The 23,029-nt window shown below is 42.6% G+C and overlaps 1 protein-coding gene and 1 pseudogene across 2 annotated transcripts; one reads left to right on the top strand and one right to left on the bottom strand.

Annotated features, from left to right (window-relative positions):
* LOC121298644 overlaps positions 1-3,147 on the top strand; it is a 145,912-nt pseudogene extending 142,765 nt beyond the window's left edge.
* A 64-nt stretch (positions 3,148-3,211) lies between these two features.
* Positions 3,212-20,809, bottom strand: mdc1 (mediator of DNA damage checkpoint 1). Of its 2 annotated transcripts, none has more exons than XM_041225759.1 (14): positions 20,723-20,809; positions 19,393-19,548; positions 18,169-18,571; positions 17,259-17,572; positions 16,618-16,675; positions 13,801-15,293; positions 12,330-12,425; positions 11,957-12,010; positions 8,316-11,794; positions 7,543-7,734; positions 6,673-6,855; positions 6,288-6,413; positions 5,792-5,902; positions 3,212-4,361 (listed from the first exon to the last, which is right to left on the bottom strand). In XM_041225759.1, the coding sequence occupies exons 2-14, from the start codon at positions 19,535-19,537 to the stop codon at positions 4,146-4,148; spliced, it is 6,870 nt and encodes a 2,289-aa protein (XP_041081693.1). In that variant the 5' UTR covers positions 19,538-19,548; positions 20,723-20,809; the 3' UTR covers positions 3,212-4,145. The 2 variants fall into 2 exon arrangements, with proteins under 2 accessions (XP_041081693.1, XP_041081692.1); XM_041225758.1 differs by having other exon boundaries at positions 16,618-16,678; positions 20,723-20,808.
* Positions 20,810-23,029: the final 2,220 nt, after the last annotated feature.

Genomic DNA, 23,029 nt, shown 5'->3' with positions numbered 1-23,029 from the left:
ATATTGAACAGGGAAATGGGAGGGAAATCACTCATGATATTTGTGTAGTAATATGTGTTCTTCCTTTTATAAAGTTGTTCTTTTCATTTCCTTGAATTGAACCCTGAATGTCTGTGTAATACAAACATATGCATTGAGGCAGACGGAGACTTGCAGTTGAAATCACCTTGTAGTAATGGTCGTGTGGTTGGTATAGGGTTATAACTTTCTTTCACATTGTGTTTTTGATCAAAAACCGATTTGTCAGTCTGTTTTTTCCCCTACAACTTCATGTCACATTCGTGGATGCATGCTTTTAGTTTACTTATAGAATATCTGAATGCATAGATAAAATAATTATTCATAAGGAAATAGGCTCAAACACTCACCCATGCTCTGATGCGTCACAGTCTTCAATAGCGTTTACGATAAAGTAGAAAAAGAGATTTGCAGAATGGCATCAGTATTAATACAAGGTAAGTTCTTCGCAGGTCACCATAATAATAATGAAGATGGTGATTATGTAGTGCTTAACAATTATTATTATTATTATTATTATTATTATTATTATTATTATTATTATTATTATGTTGCACTTTAAAATACTTAAAACAAAAAGGATCACAGAAGCAAGTTGTAAGGAAACACAACTGAGATTGCAGCAAGTTGTATATATAAATGTGTAACAATAAAATAATTTTGTTTAAAATGTCTTTTCAACTCTACTGCTATTGTCCAGCTTCATGCAGTTCCAGTCTTCAAGCTCATCATTGACAGCTGTCCTGAATTGATTGTTGGTTTTTTGGTTAATGTTGGATTACACTACAGTTATGTGTAAGCATCTGTACATACCCCAAAGTAGAAAAAAAATCATAAAATGGCATGATGAGATACATAATTGTAGAGTTTGGGGAAATAGACCTGAAACATTACAGGAGTAAGATTTTGACCCCTGGGCTCAGTTTCACTAGCAAAGTAAAGGCTTTAAACTGGTGTAACTCAGTGCAAGCCCACACAGCTGAAATTCACATGCTTTAATCCACTCCACCACCTTCCCGCGTGCCCTAATCTTACAAGCAGTCCCTCTTACTTCCTTTCCTGTTCATGTTTTCCAGGTTCCAGTCCAGCAGCTAAAGAGAGGGCATGCAGTGGAGAATATCCTGACTGTAGAAAAGGTTTCACCCAGTTAAGGCATTTTCGCAAAAGAGAGAAACCATATCACTGCTCTGACTGTGGGAAGGCTTTCAGCCATTTGACAAACCTTAAAAGACACCATCGAATTCACACAGGAGAGAAACCGTATTGCTGCTCTGACTGTGGGAAGAGTTTTAGTCAGTTAGGAAACCTGAAAGCACACCAGCAAATTCACACAGCAAAGAAACCATTTCGCTGCTCTGACTGTGGGAACAGTTTCAGTTTTTTAAGAAACCTAAAAGCTCACCAACGAATTCACACAGGAGAGAAACCGTATCACTGCTCTGACTGTGGGAAGAGTTTCAGTCTTTTAGGAAACCTAAAAGCACACCAGCGAATTCACACAGGAGAGAAACCGTATCACTGCTCTGACTGTGGGAAGAGTTTCCATAAGTCGACCCACCTTAAACGACACCAACGAGTTCACACAGGAGAGAAACCATATCGCTGCTCTGACTGTGGGAAGGCTTTCAGCCATTTGACAAACCTTAGAAGACACCATCAAATTCACACAGGAGAGAAACCGTATCGCTGCTCTGACTGTGGGAAGAGTTTTAGTCAGTTAGGAAACCTTAAAAGACACCATCAAATTCACACAGGAGAGAAACCGTATCGCTGCTCTGACTGTGGGAAGAGTTTTAGTCAGTTAGAAAACCTGAAAGCACACCAGCAAATTTACACAGGAGAGAAACCGTATCACTGCTCTGACTTTGGGAAGAGTTTCAATCATTCGACAAACTTGAAAAGACACCAGCGATTTCACACAGAAGAGAAACCGTACTGCTGCTCTGATTGTGGGAAGAGTTTCCATAAGTCGACCCACCTTAAACGACACCAACGAGTTCACACAGGAGAGAAACCATATCGCTGCTCTGACTGTGGGAAGAGTTTTAGTCAGTTAGGAAACCTGAAAGCACACCAGTAAATTCACACAGGAGAGAAACCGTATCACTGCTCTGACTGTGGGAAGAGTTTCAATAAGCTGACAAACCTGAAAAGACACCCGCGCATTCACACAGGAGAGAAACCATACTGCTGCTCTGACTGTGGGAACAGTTTCAGTCAGGTGGGAAACCTAAAAGCACACCAGTGAGTTCACACAGGAGAGAAACCATACTGCAGCTCTGACTGTGCGAAGAGTTTCCGTAAGTCGACATATCTTAAAAGCCACCAGAGAATTCACACAGGAGAGAATCAATACTGCTGCTCTGACTGTGGGAACAGTTTCAGTCAGTTAGGAAACCTAAAAGCACACCAGCGAGTTCACACAGGAGAGAAACCGTATCACTGCTCTGACTGTGGGAACAGTTTCAGTCAGCTAGGAAACCTAAAAGCACACCAGCGAATTCACACTTGAGAAACTGTATCACTGCTCTGACTGTGGAAAGAGTTTCCTTAAGTTGGCCCACCTTAAACGACACCAACGAGTTCACACAGGAGAGAAACCGTATCGCTGCTCTGACTGTGGGAAGGCTTTCAGCCAGTTGACAAACCTTAAAAGACACCATCGAATTCACACAGGGGAGAAACCGTAACGCCCTTATTCCAATGGGAGTTTTCATTTGTTAGGAAAACATTTTAATCTTGTATTGTCAGTCCGTGTAAGAGTAGCATGCTTCCCTTGCAACTGGTGTGAATACTAAACGGGTGTCTGAACCAGTAGAACTGCACCGCGGACACCCCCAGTGTGTGCATGTCTTATACCTGAGCACACACACACGGGCCTCCTGGGACGGATCATCTCAGTAATAACTTGTGCTGAACAAAGTGCTTCCCAAGTTCTATCACAATTGGATTACCAGTTCTGTAGATATTTGCAGAAACGTAACTGCAATTCTTCTTAGTTGTTGCTTGTTAAGTTCTTATTCCTTGGAAATGACAATGTTTTTGATCAATAAGCCCCAGTATCTTGTCTTTTGCTTGTATTTCTTAAATGCTCCAATACACAGAATTAATCAATAATCACTCACCAAACCATGTTAGAAAATATCTTTTTTTTTTTTTTTTTATTGAAAGACATTATACCTTATTTTACACAACAAACACAAATCCTAGTATTTCTATTCATGGGCCCTTCTGTTTTAAAAGCAGGACACGTTGATTCATGTCTCCTTGTGCTGGGATCAGCTCGGATTCACACTTTAATAAAAATGCTACTGCAATGGGTTTGATTCTACAAAAACATCTTTGATCTTTTGGTCTCAAATAACAGCAGAGGATAATAATGTCATTACAGATTTAATGAATCTTTCAAAACTCTCATTATCTTTCCTTGTAGTCCATTATTTATCTTTAAATGTTTTTCTTTTTCCCAAATTATTTCCATTAGGTATATGGTGAAGTCCATTTATCATGGCACCACACTCTATTAATTTGTAAAGGGTAAGACAAAGAATTATCGCCACTGTATTTTATATTAGTGATGCAGTAAGTCTAAAAATCATCCAGGATTTCACAATTACACCTTTGACAAGACAACAGAGATCCCTTCCTCTTTTGTCTTGGAAAAGGCAGAAATGAAGGAATGCATTGGAAGGCAGGTAACTGGGTTGCAGCTCAGTTACTAGATAATCGGGGAAGTGATCCACCTTCAGAACATACATTTACAACAAATAAATCAGCTTTTAAAATTGCATTTCTTAACATAACTTATCACAACATTATCACAGAATGCTTTTGCAGAACTGCAGACCATTTCTTACAAAATCCAATTAAAAATTAATAACCTGAATATGTTGCTGGTGCTATTAACTAAGATCCAAAGATGTTTATTTTAAAGCCTTGGTTAGCTTTTCTTTATCCAGGAACCAGTAATAACATTGCTAGGGCTTACAAGAGGCTCATGGAAAATAGATTTTAAATTACTTAAAACTCCGAGAAATGCATCCTTTGCTAGTATGATTTTTTTGGCAAAGACATTGATCAAAGAAAGTCAAGCAGTGCAGTGATTCGAGTGGCAGCGGGAACCTTCTCTATCTGCGTCTCCTCCCCCCAGCTGTGCTGGTCCGGTCTGCTGGCGCCCCCTGCCTGTTGAAGCCGGGTCCCTGCAGGCTGTGTCGCTCCAGCTCAGCACTCTGCTGCAGAATCCCTGTGAGAAGGAACTCTGCATTCACCACAGGGATAGAGGCCCCAAGAGCTGATTTGCACTTGGCAGCGTCTTCCACACAGGAGATCACCACTGTCCTGTCCTGCAAAGCAGCAACACACACACACACAGTGATCTTTTCAATTGACACCGTTGACTTCAGTTAGAGTAGCACTTTACAAATATAAAGAGACTTTGCTGAATTTAGTGACTAAAGTTCTAACTACAAGGCACTCTCCATGGAAAGACTTTTACAATCAAAAGTATGACTGATTAGCCCTTGTTTAAATAAAAATGACAATAAATGTTTTTCTTGTTGGGTAACCTCCCCCGCTGCTCATGTATTACCATTAACTTGGTCATAACTTGTCTCGCATTGTCTCGTGTCTGTGTATTTATTCACTTACAGTGAAAAATATAGAATTTTTAGTTTTAAAAGGAATAATGTACAATACAAAAGAATAATGGATAAATAAACTCAATACCAGGATGCCTGAAGATTTAAATAGAAAGGAATAGTAGATTGTTACATCATTAACTATGTATTAAATTACATCACAAACACATTATTAGATTTAAATAGTGTTTAGTTACCTTGGCATCAAAAGACTACAGGTGTTCTCAAACACTGTCCCTTGACAAAACGTTAGGAAATTGACTTTTGAGCAAAAACTTACATATATACAAGCTATTTGGTGATGTACATGAGATATATATATATAATATATATATATATATATTATATATATATTCTATATGTATGTATATGTATGTATGGACCGGGACCTGGGGTTTATTTTTTTTTATTTTCAATAAAAAAAATCCAAAACGAAAATCACTTTATGGTGCAACAAAGCTGGAAACTATACTGACAGTTTGAAAAAAGCTGAGTAACGCAGGTATATCTGTCGTGAACTTACGTTGTCAAAAATCTTTTGGCTTGTTCAGCAACCATGCGGCAAAGTAAAACTGACTAAAGCAAAAACAACCAAAAAACTTGGAGGATCTGATGAACTTTTCATGGCAAACTTTTCATGTCAAGTTGAAAAAAAAAACTCAGTTTGGGAATCTTGCATGCTGGATTGAGATTTTGTGCACTTTGAAATGATTCATGTCAGATTGATTTTGAATACAAGCTCAGCTTTAATTCGGGATCTGCGCTTTTTGTGCTGCGTTTTAATTCTTTAACAGATAGGATAAAGCAAAGGCAGAATACATGAGACGAACAGGTTTCTACTTTTAATCATAATCTTATCATTAACTTACTCCAACAGTTTATCATTCATTTTGATTGTCCTTTCGCTATAACGAACAAAAGCCTTGGACCCCAACAGGTTAGTTATAGCTACGATGTACTGTACTCATCTCATTTTAAAAAGGAAAACTGCTATGTACAAAAATGAATAACTGATTTTAAAAAATGAAAAAAGCATTATATCAGGATGTTTGGAACTACAAGTCCTTCCTCAGCTGGATGGAGAAAACAGTGTCTTTTTTCGGCTGACATGTAGACAGATAGAAACGTGCTCTCACCTTGTAGACTTTAGGCATCTTTGGCAGGTAACTGGCCCCGCTGCACTGAATAATCTCCTTCATCTGCGCTGGCTCTGGCTTCACATTCGGAGTCACATGGACCTCATAGCCCTAAAGAAACAACCACGAGAGGACCACAAGATTATCTCAGCTGCGCTCTGCTCTCAAGCAGGCACCACTGGGGGCACTCAGCATTTTTAAGTTAACAAACCACTGGTTTATCCCAATAAGGTGGAGAAAGTGGAGCGGTACGCTCATTTTTATGGATGACAGAAAAGAATAAAACAAACAAAAAAGATGTGCTTGTACAGTAGCCAGTGCACAGCTCATAAAGCTATAGATGGAAGGATGGATTAGCTGTCCTTTCTAAATACATCCAACAACACCAAAATCAGTTGTTCATGTGAGTAACTAGCAACGTTTTTTTCTAACCCCTTGTGGATCTTGCCGAGGTAATTTCTGTAACACCCCCATTCTTAAAGGGGATTCCCATTACCTCCAGCAGGGGCTTCCTCCTTGCTTTGATCAGGGAGTCTGCCAGACTGAAGCTGAAGTTCTTCTCCTGTTCCACGTCCTTTACCAGGAAGGCATTGGGAGACAGGAAACAGCCATTCTTCCCACACTGCATTGCAACAAAACACATGCACTAAATCTCCCCTGCCACGTCACTCCAGTGCAGCGACAGCCAACCCTGGAGTAAAACGCTACTGGTTTTAAAATTTAAAAAAGAACAAATGTTGACAACCTTTAAAAGGACCAAGATATACGTTTGGAATGCAAGCTGTTTGACCAACACGGCTGTTTCGTTATAAGGTTTTTTTTAGCTGTTTGTCTTAATATTTCCAAGTTCATTCATTTCACATCACTACAAACAGCCTCACCTTCTCAAGCCACTCAGGGGTGACGACAGGAATGCCCCTGGCCACGGCGCACAGGAACTTGACGGTCCTGCGCACGCGGTCTGTGATCAGGTGAGTGCAGTCGTGACCAGACTCTGCCATCTCTCCACCCAGCCGCTCAATCACCTCCAGCCCGCAGTCGTCGATCACCCCTGTGAACAGGATCTGTGGCAGGGGAGAGGAGAGGAACACACAGAGGCTCAAGAACAGCGCAGCCTTGCCAGTGGTGGTGTGTAAACTGGACAGTGTTTGGCTACTGCGCTGGTTCATTTTATATAATTTGTTTTAAAAATTTTAATATGTCCTTCACAAGTTTACCTTGGCTCGTCGCTAAATACGATGAACGTCATTACTTCAAGTTTCACATTTGTGTAATCCATGTGCTATCAATAAAAGTAATATTTGTATTCTGAGCAGGGTGTGGTACAATCCGCTAGTCCTGCACTCAGTCTATCTACCTTGCCGAGATGTATATCAGCAATATGATTCACAGCTGTGGCCAAAATTGTGCATGACACTTTAGCTTGAACACATTTTTACTTTATAAAATTGAATGGAACCTGCTGAATAATGTTACGTTCACAAATCGAATTACGTACTGCTTTGTAGTTCTCCATATACTTAAAAAAAAAAAAAAAAAAAAAAAAAAAAAAAACTGACACTACTGAAATACTATTGTAGCTTCGGTAGACTTTTTGCGATATCATTTTGTAGTTTCTTTGATTACATGATGTTAAATAATTTAGATACTTTATGTCCATATACACATATTTTAAATTATTTCTCAATCCTAAAATTCTAGTGATGCTAAACTTTTGGCCATAGTGTGTTGGTAAAAGCTTGTCCACACACCTTAGGCACCGAGCTGCTTCCTGTCAGACGGGGGCTGACCCCAGTGATGGATCCTCGGCTCGTGGATCGCCGGGGGGTCTTGGGGTCGGGGGGCGTGCCCTGGGACCCCGTGACGAGGCTCTGTGGGCGTCGCTTTCGGGACGAGGAGGCGGAGCCGGTGGAACCCTGAGGGGAGGGAGTCCGAGGAACCTCCTGATACAAAGTGAAACACCTCAAAACATTAACACCGGGCTTATCAATACCAAACTGTTTTTTATTTGTTTCATCTTTATACTGTATTTCTCCAAACAAATGTATCTTATTTGGACTTTCTTTTGCTCGTCCTGCAGAGTGATTTGAGACCCTTTTCATATGAAAGGCGCTATATAGGGTAAGTGCAATTGTATTTGATTTGATTAATGAACATCAATAACAATCATTCCTTCGCCAAGGCTGTAGTTACAAAATGTGACCTATCAGTTAAAAAAGAAAAAATTAATTCACTGAACTGTGTACAAATGTTAGTGTGACACACAATCATACATACAAGCATATTCTGATACAATCAATACTTCTCAGTGTTTCTCTAAATATTAGAGCAGAACCGTGTTAGTTAAATTTTTTTATTCAGCTAAACCGAAGCGTTCTCCAGTGCCAGTCCAGTGGTTAAATTCCAACAGTGGTGTTATTCTGTTGATCCTAAATAGTGCTATTGCACACAGGCTCTGCTGTTAACTTGTTACTACTTAAACTTGGGTGAGAAAGTCCTGAGAAATAAAGGTAAATAGATTTACCTGCTTTCGTCTTCTCTTGTCCCCCTGTTCTTCAGAGCTGGCGCTGGCATTGCTTTCAGTGTCCACCCTGTCCTCTTCCACCTCTCTCTGGGAGGCTGTCGACTTCCCTCCCCTGCGTCTCTTTCCCTTCCCCTCAAGGCTGCTGCCCTTCTCTAGCTCCGAGGATCCTGCCTCCTCATCCTGGGGCTCAGTCTTTGCCTGTCTGCCTCTCCTTCTCCCTTTCTCTGGGACTCTTTGCTCTGCCTCCGCCTGCAGCTGGGGCTCTTCTGACTTGGCTGTCTTCCCTGTAGCTGTAGGCGTATCTTCCTTGCTCCCTGCTGCCTCTTCGCTACTGTCCTTCGACCTCGCCCGACTGACCCTGCCACCCTTCCCTTTGACTGAAGGTATTTTAAAGTTTTCTCCCTCTGAGGCTGGCTGGAGCTGCTCCTCCTCCTCTTCATCTCTTGCTGTCCTGGGTTGTCTCCGTCCACCTCTTCCCCTGGCTTTAGGCCCTGCTATGGTCTCACTGGCCTCGTTATCCTCTGGCTTCTTTTTCCCTCTTTGTTCGTTTGCCTCCAACTGAATGGATCCAGCCTGTCTCCTGCCTCTTGGCACGGGTGTCTGCTCCACCTCCCCTACACTGGCCTCCGAGTCAGTCTTTGCTTGCTTCCTGGCTCGTTTGCCTTTCCTCTCTGGCACCTCTTCACTAGCCTCTTGCTCAGCTGGCTCCATCTGAATTTCTGGTACCAAAGTTTGGATGACCTTAAAAGCTTCTTCACTACCTGCCTCCAATGAGAGATTATCAGACATACTGGCTTGCTTCTTTCCTATCTTGGCTCTTGCTTCAGGCACTTCTCCAGCTGCATCTTGCTCACTTGCTCCGAAGCGGACCAGATTCCTTCCTCTCGCCTTAAATTGCTCAACCACTGAAGCTGCTTCTTTTCTTGCCTCGGGAAGAACAGACTTTTCTTGTTTTCGGCCTCTCGCTTTCAGGACTTCTTCCTGACTGACCTCAGATGCTGTTTCTTCGCTCGTCTCCAGCAGGAGAGGGTCTGATTCTGACTGCAACTTCTGCTTGCCTCCCCTCCCCTTAGGGTTTTTTCCAGCTTCCACAGTCTTTTCTAGCCCTCTTGGCTCTGGCTGAATATACCCAGAATCAGCCTGCCTCGTGCCTCTCGCATTGGGGGCCTCTTCTTCACTTGCCTCCAAAACCAGGACAGGGGCAGCCTTTGAAAGAAGCCTCTTCCGGCTACTTTCCCGTCCCTTAACTTCAGAAATCTTCTCCATTATTTCCCTTTCACTCTGCCTCGAATCCCCTTCTGATGGCTGCTGCTGTTCAGCTAGATGCAAGATCTCTACAGCATCTCCTCTATCCTCAGCTGTCCGCGTTCGCTTCAGACCAACATGCTCCTGTTCTTCCATCACATTTTCTTCCTCCTCCCTAGCTGTTGTCACCCCCCTCTTTTTCCTGAGGCCGACTCTTCCGGCTGCCTGTGACACTTCTGCCGTCTCCAAAGCTGTAGATGTTCTCGCGGCTCTGCCACTTCTCCTCACAGGGGTCTCCTGTGCTTCTGCGGTCGGCCCTTTCATGGATTTCCTCAGGAAGATTGGGGCTATCTTGGGTTCCTTCATTCCCTGCGGTTCCTCATTTTCTTTCCTCTGTTGATTCTCCGAACCGTGTTCTTCCATAGCAAGAACAAGGCCTCTCCCAGCTCCAGATGCAGAAGAGGCAGCTTTTGATGCAGCTTTGGCTCTGCCTCTGTCCCTCGGAGTTTGCTGTTTGGTTACCCTCGACTTCCGTCTGCTACTCAAACCCCCTGGAGTGGTGCCAGCTTCCACCTCCTCTTCCTCCTGTTTCTCTCCATCCTTCTGCTCACTCTTGCTTCCAGATGCTTCAGCACTACCACTGGGATACTCTTCTCTTCCCGGTCCAGTTTCCTCTACAGTCGCTACCTGCTCTGTGCTCTCTACTAACATCTCACTAGCACCTTCCATGCATTCTTCACAGCTGGGTCCATCTCCTCCATCACTCCTGCCACCTACCACTGGCTGCTCCACATTTTCTCCTGAAGCTACGTTGCTTTCTCCTTCTCCCTGTCCTTTTTCTGCCTCAGTCTCTTTTCTCTTCTGATGTCTGCCGAGTTGGAGTCTACCTCCTCTTTTTGCTGCCCCTTTACTTCTGCATTCATCTTCGACCAAGGGGTTTGATCCTGAATCTCCTGCAGCCTGGCCGACAATTCCAGCTGCCTTTCCCTTCTTGCCTTTATTCCCACTTTTACCACCTTGACTTGAGATTTCCTCTGGAGTTTTTCCCACAGCCACTGTGTCTTTGGTCAGAGGTTCCTCTCTATCTAGTGGCACTGGGTCTGTGGAATCCACAGGGTGGGCATCATCATTCCTTGCATCTTTCTTCTCTTGCTCACTACTGCAGGCCTCTCCATCTGGCAGATACAACTGGAAGCTGATGGACTGCGTGCTGGCATCCAGGCAAGCACATGATTCCTCTGACTCCCGAGTAGTTGTACCGGCAGACCTACTTCCGTCATCACTAATCTTAGCACTGGAGACTGTTGTGGAACCCCTACTGTGTCCACGTGCTCTGACGGTCACTGTATCCTGCATGAATTCCAACACAGACTCCTTCTCAGACTCTGATCCAAGCTGCTTCTGGAAGGTTTTGCTAGTGAACTGCACAGCTTCAACTTTGGCATCTCCACTTGTCAGAGACTCAGCCTGGCTCTCAAGCTTGAATCCTATGAGTTGTGTGTCTGCACCAGCTGCTTCAGAGTCCACAGGCTGAGTTTCTGCAGCAGCTGTTTCCATCTCATATGGGAGGACGGACTGTGCTTGCTTGGATTCACAAGGCTGCTGGTGTGAAACAATAGGTTGGGTATCGTTATGTTCTTGGGTCTCAAACTCAATGAACTGAGTCTCTGCAGTAGTGAAGGAAGGCGCGGTGCGGCTTTCACACTGGACATGTGCATCTTCAGCAGCCTCTATGTCATCAAAGGGGTCGAAAAGCATGGGCTGAGTCTCTGCATCATGATCAGCGGTAGCATTGCTAGCGCAGGTTGGTTTCCGGTCGGTTGTGGGTTTGGATACCGCAGACTGGACGCAGTTGAAGTCTAGGGTTGTCTCTTCCTGCTCTGCACTCCAGACTGACTCCAGAGCATTCGCAGTCTGTGCTAGGTGCTGAGTGTCCGCCTCGTGCATGAACGCCTGGGTCGGTTCGGTCTCTGTGCCCTCTGACAGAGCCAGTCGGAGACCGCCACCTTGGGTCGCCCGTGCCTTATTTCCCAGGTCGAAACTGTAGACTTGTGTGGGCTCTTCCGCTGTCTCATTGGATTGGTCCAACCCACACTCATACTGCTGGGTAGCTTCTAAGGCTAGGTCAACTGAGTCAACGCTATCGGCATCGGTGCAGAAAGACTGAGTCTCAGCGACAACAAGATCTTCCTCATCACTCTGTTCCACAGGGTGTCCAAGGGGTCTCTGAGAACCTGCAACAACATGTGCAAAGCTATTGGTAGTCGATCTGCTTTGCTGATCCTCACGTGAGATGGGTAAGGTTAAATCAAATGTAAATATAAAAAGTATTAAATACTAGTTATCTGTTTACACATTTCAGACCAACCAGAATAATACATCCCAAATTCACTTACCTCTACCTGATGCAGAGGGCAGGATTTTTCTGATAAAACTGGATGCAAATGGCTCTGTAGAAAAATCATGAGATCAAAATAATTTATAAAAAATAACCTTAGTGTAAAGCCATCCTGTTTACATGTGCATCACAAACTTTTCTCTGAAGCGGAGGGAACACAAAGCCACTTTGTGGCTTGGAACATGGTTTCAGGAGACTAGGTTTCAGGCCACTGCATGGTACACCAGGTGAGACGTGGGGTTTGATACGGCAAAGCTGCCTCAAACTAGGTCTCCTGGAACCAGGTTTCAAGCCACCAGTCCCGAAAAGGTATCATTGTGTTCCCGCAGCTTAACATGCTCATGGCAAAAACCAATTTCAGCCGCACTTACCTTTGAAGGCCCCCTGATCTCGCCCCTTGGCAGGCAGGAAGGTGAATGCCTGTGTAGCCTCTTCATCAAGGCTGGATGTGTCTGCTGCTGCACCAGCTGTGGAAACAGAGAACAGACCCAGAGACCAATCCAGAGACAGTAGGATTTCTTGCTAGGACATTACAAATCACCTGCGAGATACTGTACATTGATAGATGGACGAAGTTCCTCACTATCTACCCTCACAAACATGTTTGTTTAAAATAAATAACTCACCACGTATAATCAAAGTGTTTTGGGTGGATCTTTTCAAATTACACAGAACAAAAAAAAAAAATCAAGTACGACAAAGAAGCAGGAAGAAATGCAGTGGGCAATGTGATCCTAACAGACGACACAAGTGAATATGCATGAATAATAAATTGCTTTGTTAAAAGGCAAAACTTCAATGAAACAGCACAGGCGGGGCGTTGCATTCATACTAATTACCAAATGACAAGGATTCATCATTCAGAAACAATTTGGTAGAATAAAAGTAGATACTAATGCCGCGCTTTTGAGCACGTTTCTGCAGCAATGCTGCCGATGTTTTGCGAAAACTGAGCTAGCAAAACAATTCTCTATTTAAAGCTCTATTTAGTTTTATTTTTAGAAAACAGAAAACTGGTGGAAACTCAGCACTCTGTTAATATGAGCCATACTCTTTCATCTAAAATAAAAAGATGTGAACATTGGTTAATTGCCAACACCATGCAAGTTGTACAATTAAACTAGACAGTGAGCTGTTTGTGTGAATCAATGATACATTCTTTTTTTTTTCATTAAACACCGAAGCCACTTGTAACCCTACGCAGGCTAATCCTGTGCCATATTCTGAACGCTGTACCACAACAGGGTATTTGTTGTAGCGTCTTTTACAGTATTACTCATCAGGCAGCATTATTACATTACAAAGTTACTGTGTCCAAAATACTGCAGTTTAATTCTCATAACACATAAATAATGCTGCATATGTTTGTTGACAATATGGACTGTAAAACAAAGTCAGACTAATAAATCGATCAGATATTTAAGGTTTGCTACTGTAATGTACAGTTTTGCTTTAATAGAAATACTACGTTTTTGTGATGCTAAGACAAGCAAGCCAGCCAGCAATAGAAAGAAACTTTGTAAAAATGTAACTTGTTCTTAAATAAAACTAGGTAACTGGGTTGAGTTACAAATGAAAAGAAGAATAACGATGTTCATAATACAGCTATAATAAACCTTATGTTTTTAAAATACATTTTATATCGCTTCAGTAATATTTTAACTTCTTCCCAGGTTACCAAAAAGGATTACAAAAAAAAGGCTATGTCAATAAAGATGTGATATACAAATGCAGTTAAACAACAACTGTTTTTCTGTTGGCCTGCATTCTTTGAAATTATATTTTCATATGTTTTTCTTTGAGTAAACCAACACACACACACACACACATTCATTCTCTTACCTTCAGCTTCTGAATCACTGTCCTGTTTCATGAGATCCAGTCCTGTTTTGCCGGCTTTTGGCGCCAAATTCTCTTCCTCCACGTCTGTGTCACTGTCACCATGGAGACTGGTGGCACCCTTGTCCGGTGGCGAGCTTGGCTTTCCTTCTTCAACCTCTGCAGTCGCGTCAGGCTCAGACAACTCCACTTTGTCTTCCACGCCAGTGTCCCTGTCCGATTGGAAGATGCTCTGCAGGCCAGTGGCACTTGTGGTCAAGGTTGAGGGTGCCTGCTGTTCAGTCGAGATCGCGACATCTAACCCAGCCTTGGTTGCAGAGCTGAAAGACTTGACTTCATCTTCTTCAACATCTGTGTCACTGTCCAGATGAAAAGCCTTCACCTCTACAGGGGCAACTGGAGTGGTGGATGCTTGTTGCTCTGTTGATGATTCAACATCTAACCCAGCCTTGGTTGCAGAGCTGGAGGGCTCACCCACGGGCTGCTCTTCAATATCCTCTTCATCCACATCAGTGTCGCTGTCCAGATGAAACGCATTTAGAGCGATAAGGCCAGGAGCAGCTGTGGCTGTGGGTGACCGCTCCTGACTTGAGGAGTTAACATCAAACCCACCCTTGGAGTTGTAAGAGTTTTCCACAGGTTGCTCCTTTTCTCCTTCGTCCACATCAGTGTCACTGTCAGCATGAAAGGCGTTCAGCACTATAGGACCGGTACCAGACTGGGGTTGCTGTTCAGAGATGGAGTCAGCATTTAAGCCAGCCTTGACTGCACAGATGGAGGGCTTTTCCACAGGTTGCTCCTCCGCTTCTTGTTCAACATCAGTGTCACTGTCCAGATGGAATGCATCAAGTCCTACAGGAGCAGAACGAACTGTAGCTTCTCGTAGTTCTGGTGCCCCCACTTGGTTGCCACTTCCAGCAGCAGAGTCCGTCTTCTCCTTTCTTTCCTCTTCCTCCTCAATATCAGTATCACTGTCAAGCTGGAAGACAGCCAGCGCTTTCCCTCCTTTGCTATTCTCCCCCAATCTACTATCCTCATCCTTCTCGTTGCTCTCCACAGTTTTGTCTCCAGGTGTCCTCCCCACCATCTGCACTCCCTTCTCTTCCAATCTCTGAATGTACCTGGAGTGCTCAGACACTTGTTGGTCCTTGATCCTGGTCCACACAGCCTTCTCTTCCTGACCGTTCGTCCCGGTAAGCTCTTCTGAGTCGCTGTCCTGTGGCCCCTCGATGGACGACCTCTCCCCCCTGGTTTTACCTGCTGTTGATCTCCTCCGTTCTGCTGGCCTTTTGGTTTTTAATTTTGATTTGCTGTGGCCTTTCTGAGCAGCCAGGTCTTCGCTATCTGTGTCGCTGCTCACCAGTAAAGGCATTGGCTTGACCCCTTTGCTCCTGTTTGTGGACTGATCTTTTGAGGCGTCTGTGTCGGTGTCATAAAGGAGCTTTTCAGCTTGGACGTTGGGACCAGTGCCTGGAGTAATGGAGCTTTCATCTTCACTGTGAATATAAATAATAATAACTATTAAAAATAGCACACATTGGTGTGTGATTTCAGATAATCAACCATGTATCCATCTGATAAATGTACTGTAAATAATGACCATTTTTACCATTAGTTCATAATTAAAGAAACAGTTAACAATTTTGTAGTTAAACCATTTGCGTGGTGTGACACAGAGCGAATGAATCCTATTCAACAATCTCCCTCCCGGCCTGTGAGGGCGCTGTATAACAGCAACAGTGTGCCCCGGACTGGACGGTTTGACAGTTCATTCCAGGGTCAGCTGGAAGTCGGCCATCCAGAAAGGAGGCAGAGTCAAACCACCAGAAGTCATCGCCTTACTGCGGTAGGCGATGTGTCAGTCATGGATTGGAGGAGACGTGATTGGACTCACTACCGAAGGGGGCGTGACTGAGGGTATATCAGGGGGTGTGGCAAAGCAACTTGTTCCTTTTTTTTATAGTTACGAAAGGACCTGTAAAGGAGTGCAGTGAAAATATAACAGTGAGCGTTTTGTATGTCTACTAAACTGTTACATTTGTCACGGTTAACTAATCTGGGAGCTGTTGCTAAAAGCCAGCACCCGCCCCGATCCACTCTACACCATTGTTGTCACCAGTATTGTATTAATTCACCACTTGCACTAGAAGCACTCACTACTGGACTTGTGATCATGTGTGTGTAATAAGTGTGTGTGATTATTGTTATTACTTTGGGACTGAACCTTGTGGTTTACCTGCACGATACAAATTGTTGTGTAGAGCCAGGTATTATTATTATTTGACCGTGAACTGTATTTGTGTCTTTCATTTCTGAGCACCGCATCACCACTACACCTGCGCACAAATCTAGGGATAACATTTCCTTACTTTCTTCTCAACAGATTCTCTAGCGCTCAATACTTAAAAGTCTCTCGTATTTCACTGCCCTCTTCAGCTCAGATTCATCTTACCACATTTGTAGTTCTAGCCATTGTATTCAGAACTGGGGATAGTCTGAAGAGAAGGTCGTGAGGAAGTATTTATTATTTCTTAAGAGTTAAAAATGAATGGGATAGTTTTATAACCTTACTGGATCCTCAGCTAATGCATTACAATGTTTTTTGTAGATCTAACTGTTGTAATTCAAACCTGTTGCATCCTAGTTAATATTGTACTCCAGTAGTACTACTACTGCACTTATTGTAAACCATACTGTGTTTAAATATTAATTTTACACTGGAACCCTGTAAGTTGCATTGGATAAAGATGTCTGCCAAATAAATAACAACAACAACATCTAAAACACTAGACAGATTTAAAAACAATTAAACGCATATACCTTTCAGGGATGACAGTGGCCCCTGGAGAGAGGAATGTGGAGTTTATGGGGCCAGAACCTTCTGAGAAGAGAGATTAACAAACGTGAAACACTCACCCCACATTTCGAAGCCTCCGCATTGCAAAGCCTGTTTCATCACCTTCCAAACCATGCTAGTTCTCAATAAAAACACAACTGATCCAATATATAAATGGAATATCCTATTTGTGAAGTGCTGTACTGAATCTTGCTTCTGTTATTACTGTGGTCAATATGTAAATCACACTGATATACAGGATTTATAAATATTACTGTTGACATATAATGTTAAGCTACAAAAGATTTCTCCTTGGTGTTAAAACTGATCAGCAGCATCAGCTTGTATCTTTGACTTGACCGCCAGCCAGCATCCTGAACTACCAAATGCACAACAGATATCCTAAAAGAAACATAATCAATTCAATAATTTCAACTGGAAGTCTTTTCAGAGTCTTCAGAAGTCTTTACTGCCTGGAAGACAGTGAACAGGACTTTTAGCGTCATTGAATTTATCAAGTTTCTTTTATGGTCAGCAGAAATGGCCCATTTTTAAAAGTAAAAATAACCGTCCTCTACGTTCATCTGCCTTTCCATTCACTACTCCCGTCTTCCGATGTACGTACCCGAAGTGTCGTTGAGTTTCCTCTCCCCCTCCTCCTCCTCCTCAGAGTCCACGACGAGGGGTGTTGCGAATCCCCTTCCTGGCGGGGCAGGCGTTTCTTCCAATGCCAGCGAGCGGGTGCCCACCTGGGCTTGAGTATCTTGCAGCATGAGATAATCCTCATCATCATCATCATCACTGACCGAGTCAACCATTCTGATCCCGCCTCCTGTTCCTCCACCGTTTCCCTCTTCAGCTTTCTGATTGGCTGGTCGTTCCATCGCTGGGTCCGTCCCCTGAAACTTTGCGCTGCCATTGGCTGTCCTTTCGATCAGCCTGCAAAAGTTTAAACTTTGTAAAATGATCTAGAAAAAGAAAAACTACATTGTAAAAAGAAATAAACGAAAACGTCCTGTTTCCTAGGGATCTTGCATTGACCGTTTCAAATTTTTCTTAAGTTTTAATTTTGGATTTATCTCATCGTGTACTTTATTAGTGTATGTGAGGGGAAAAAAAACAGAACAAGAAATATTTTCCAAGGGGGAAAGACGAACAGTACCTGTGACAGAATAGTCAAACATGTATTAGAAACTTATTTTTGTCACTGATATAGCCAGAAGTTAAAACCCAAGTGGTAGTGAAAGAGTTAATTTTTTTATGGCCAATGAAACCCAATCAAGAAAAATCATAGAATACAGCTGGGACTAAAAACAAAAGCAGCCCCAGGGCCATGTAATGGGAAAGAGCATCTTTGAGAGAATGGTTTGTAAACCTGAGTAGTGCAAACATGCTCTGCTTTTCCGTGGTTTGTTTCTAATGCAAACATACTCAAACAAGCAAGATCAAAAAACACGTTCTCACACTAACAGCGATGGCGCACTGGGAGACACTATAAAGTGACAAGGGCTGAAAAGGTAAAAACTAAGCCTTACCCTTTAGATTCCTTTGGAGTCGCAGTTGTTTCCACTGGGACTGATCTAACATTCTTACTGGAGGGCGTTTTGAAATCACAAGCTGGTCCTGCTTCTTTCTTCCTGACGGAGACAGCGATTTGATTGCTTGTCTCAATTGCTCGCCCCGGAGGCAGGATGAAGTACTGGCAGGGCAGGTCTGCGAAGACGAGGAGCTCCCCGTCCTGCAGGTCGTATCGCACCTGAGGCTTCAGCTGCGTGCGCCCCTTGCGTGTCCCGTTGAGGCTGCCGCAGTCCCACAGCAGGTGGGAGCCCCTCTCGATCTCGATGACAGCGTGGCGCTTCGATACCGACCCCGCGAGCAGGGCCACTGTGCACGGCTTCTCACGCCCCACCGTGTTCTCCCCTGCAAACAGCTGGAAATCTGCAGGAGAAGGGAAAGGATAAACAATCAAAGCCTCTTAATGACTGTAGCTAACATAATAACCGATTTTAAATTTGATTCCAGTGGACATCTACTATGTATTAAGGCCCGCTACAGCTGGAAGCTAACTGGCTGATGACACTGAATTGTTTTCTAATAAATCCTACTTACTTGCAGTTTTGAAAGAAGCATGTTACAGTAAACTTGTATTTTAATTTTTAAAAAAAATGACATCTTGCTGCACTTCCATTAGCTACAGAGGTCTCAAATGTAGTTTTGAAAGAAACACATATAGAGTAAACATGCATTTTCAATCTTTAAAACACGATATCTGGTACTGCACAAGGTGAACGAAAGTTCAACAGGAAATCTGTTACTTGTGCACTTCCTAGGTGACTTCACCTCAGCAGTGTCTTCTTGGTCAAAGCATGTTAAGATTATACCACTATAACCTACAGATATATTGGGCTACTTGTGTTCGCCCATATAAATGTGAGTTCAAGTGGCATGGCACTGTGAGGAAAATGGGAGCCATGACAATGCCAGCTTAAAACTGGTCATTCTTTATCACATTATAAGATAGAAGAACACAGGAGGTGGTCCAGTGGTTAAAGAAAGGGGCTTACAACCAGGAGGTTCCCAGTTCAAATCCCGGCTCAACCACCCGGAGCAAGTCTTAACCTCCTTGTGCTCCGTCCTTCGGAGAAGCTGAGGTCCTATTGCAAACTCTGCAGCAGCAGTGCTACTCAGTAAGTCGCTTTGGATAAAAGAGTCTGCTAAATAATAATAATGCAGTTTGGCCAGGCTCTGGGCTCCCTTACCTGTCTCTTTGACGCGTGCGCTGCTGAAGAGTCGCAGTCTGCCCATTGGCAGCTTCTGGCTCCCCTCGCTGGCTGAATCCTCATTCACCCCCGGCTCCTCCTCTTCAGCACTGAGAGCCTCATCCAAGAGCTGTGTCTGATCCATGGCTGTGCTGCCTGAAAATTAACAAATAATGTTACAACCAAAGAACCACGGTCTGCAATGTGAAGCAGAGGAACACTTGAAATATACTGTGATATAAAAAAAAGTAAATTCAAACAATGTTAGGTCAATGACATACAAGGAGTAACTAAAAAAAATACTTGAATTGATTTTTCTCTAAGATAGTTTAGGGACAATGTGTGCCTAGTGAACTATTTATTGTCAACTGAAACAACCTGTCAAGCTATTCAGAAGGTAAGTTTCAGGGTTGCATATAACCACGTATTCATCACACTTATGAGTTTCAGGTTTCACAACTTGAGAACTTATTAACCAACGATATGCTGTATCAAACTATGGTTATTAAATTGTGTAGCCGTTTGAATATGTTTTGTTGCCACTGTACAGCACACACCTTAATAGAGTAACCCCCGGAGAAAACTTTGTTTATAATTTTGCTGAATGTACGGGTTGCTCTACGTTCAACAGGCCAGGTCGTGATATTTCTATTTTTAAACCCGCATTCAATTCATGACAGGGCTATGTTTTGAAGTTTAACGTTATCCACCGCTACAGCCCCTCATGCTGGTCACAAATGCATCAGATTCGTAAACTGTTTACAGAGGCAACCTGTGGAGATGTTCTAACTAGATCTTACAGCAATGCTACAGTTAACCAATGTGCGAATTATTTATCAATGCAGTAATTATTTTTTTGTATGACTTCCGTAACTAGGGTTACCTGTATGTTTATACACTCGAATTGCCGATCGGAATTTGAAGGCTTCCTACATGAGCACTGAGTGAATATTTTCTCTTACGTAAGATTACAAACAACTGTGCACATGGACTCGGAAAGAAGCTTTGAGATTTCACGTATTTTCCAGAAAGTGAAATCTGTTTTTTTTTTTTTTTTAAAGATTGTTTCCGAAAAGCACGAATCATGCTATATAGTTACCACGACAAGCCGGGGCGGCGCGTTTTGCATCTTTTGAAACGCAAACACGTTGATAACTGCCTGTATTCAAAACAAACTGTTAATAATAACTTAATTAAACTACATCTACGCGTTTACTACCTGAGCCAATCAGTAATTTACAGCTTATAGTACATATACATGCATTTTCATTTCATGCAAACGTAAACACACACGTTGATTGATTTATTTATCGATGAAGCACCACCTCACCTCTCTACGTGTGCCTTTGCAAAGAAACTCCGCTGAGCCCAGGAGCTTCCTGTAAAAGTCACGCCCACCTCACGGCATGACTCCCCACTGTTGGGTAGCGTAGCTATCAGTCATCTATTTTCTATTCACGATTGGTATAAATCTTGGTCTGATTCGACAGAGGGAAAGACTTTTTGTCAACATACAATCCTCCAGCCTATAAGAGAGAGCCGAAGACTGAGCACTGCGCAACTCCCAGGAACGCCCCCTAGTGAGGCTTGCCCAGGGCATCGGGCGATTCTGAATGGCTGGGTGAGGGTTAGGTTTTAGGGCAGGGGGGTGCTTAAGGTTAGGGTTGGGGTTAAGTTACGAACAGAGTGGCTTGATTTCGTAGAGTTGCCGAGCTCTGGAAGTGAGAGTAAATGGCAAATGCCCTCGAATCGTGTGATGCTCTCAGAGCACTTTCTAAGGGGTGTTAATTTACCCTGCAAAGGACTGCGTGATGTGCACCGTATATTTGCTGAAATAGGCGCATCTCTTCGGGTGTACCATATTTTCTGTGAATGCTGTTAATTATTTTAACGGAAGGTTGTTGTGCTAATTAATACCCTATCCGCGCACACAATTATACATTTTTTAGTGTCAGTTACATAGGCGGAGGAAACGACATTTTGATGACAAAATGCTACAGACGGGTCTTAGTATTTTAAAACTGAACCTATAGACTGTCTCTAACCTACAGTTCTAGCATACTGTGTATACAATACTGGATAGTAACGTGTGCTATTGTGTGAAACTGTAGTGTTATCTAGGCTTAATTATTTAATAGGCCACTTTAATTGATAGCAGATGCCCTAGGCATTTAAGCAATTAATCATTGCCAATTAGGATAGTCATCCTCCAGGTTCTCTCGTTTGAGTAAACCTTTTGAGTGCTTGGGAAAATTGTCGCTGGACGGATTTCTAAAATGGGCGGGGGAGTAGATTACTGTTACAACTCACGTGTTACCCCTTCTGAAAATAGGAAAATTACTGACAATGAGATCTGCTAACATGATCCCGATGGAGGTGGTCAGGACACTGCATTGATGAAGCTGAGTGACTGTTGCTTGTCTTCACCAGGAGGGGGAGCTGGTTTTAAAAGCCGTTGGGTTGTTGTTACTGTTTTGGAATTGAGTTCGTTGGGCAGGTGATATCCAGGGTTACTTTCACAAAGTAATAGTTTAACACCAGATAGAAAACCAGAAGCCTTTAACGTGAAGAATTTAATCACGTTAAAAAAAAGAAAATACTTTGAAGTCTAATTCTGCCCAACCTAGTCTAAAATATGAATGTTTCATGCAAAAGTATTTTTTTCACTCCATTTAATGAAGTAATTATTTGATTGGTGCACAACTGAGTCATTTCTTCAATTGGCAACCTCTTGGGGGGGGGGGGGGGGGGGGTTATATAGCACCTTTCATCACGAAGCGCTTTACAAGATGCACCCAAAAAATTAGTAAGAACCATTGAAGCAGTTTCACATTTAACCCATGAAGTGTCATTGCATAATTTGAGGCAGAACTTACTCTAAGTGTGTGAACCACAAGTTAGGTGTAAATGTTGTAGATCAAGTTATAAACAGATTGTGTTCAGATTTTCTTTCAAAAGTGAACTTGGCATTTAATGGGTTAATCACGATTTGATAATCAAGTCTTCACATGCCAGGCCAGAAGTGACTCAGACAGATGGATGAACCAGTCAATGACTTCTGCAAACTAATGTTAATACCTCCACTATATACCATTTGCAAGATGCCACTTTTTCAAGAAGCCTTACATTTATGTTTCTAAAGTTTCAAATCTAAAACTTATGGTGTTTCATTTCAAAGTGAATGTTATTTGCTTTTTGCTAGTCATGTATTTATTTTTTTAAATTTACATAAAAATGCAAACAAACAAACAATCTTGCAGTGGGGTTTTCAAAGTCAGTGAAACACACAGAATTTATTTTAAAATTTAAAAAAAAAATCCTTTATTTTTTTTTTCTAGAGGCTCCTTGCTTTTCAACATGAAAAAAAAAAGTTGCAGGGAAAAAAAAAAGTTGGGAAGTTCTTAAACAAAAAAAAAAAAAAAAAAAAAAAAAAAGAGATTAAAGTTGCAGAAGAGACCATGCTTCAAAATATAATGTCAGCGACAGAAAACAAAATTGGGATAATTCAGAAGTTTGACAGCGCATAAATTGAAGATGTAACTTTATCACTGAGCCTTTCTCCATTCAGACAGCCTCACAGCACAGATTCAGAATTTCACCTTCGGTGTTTAACTTTCAAAAAGGTGCTTCACTGTGC

Source organism: Polyodon spathula, chromosome 24 (genome assembly GCF_017654505.1).
Source record: "Polyodon spathula isolate WHYD16114869_AA chromosome 24, ASM1765450v1, whole genome shotgun sequence".
Taxonomy (NCBI): Eukaryota; Metazoa; Chordata; class Actinopteri; order Acipenseriformes; family Polyodontidae; genus Polyodon; species Polyodon spathula.
This window is presented reverse-complemented; position numbering and strand designations above follow the sequence as displayed.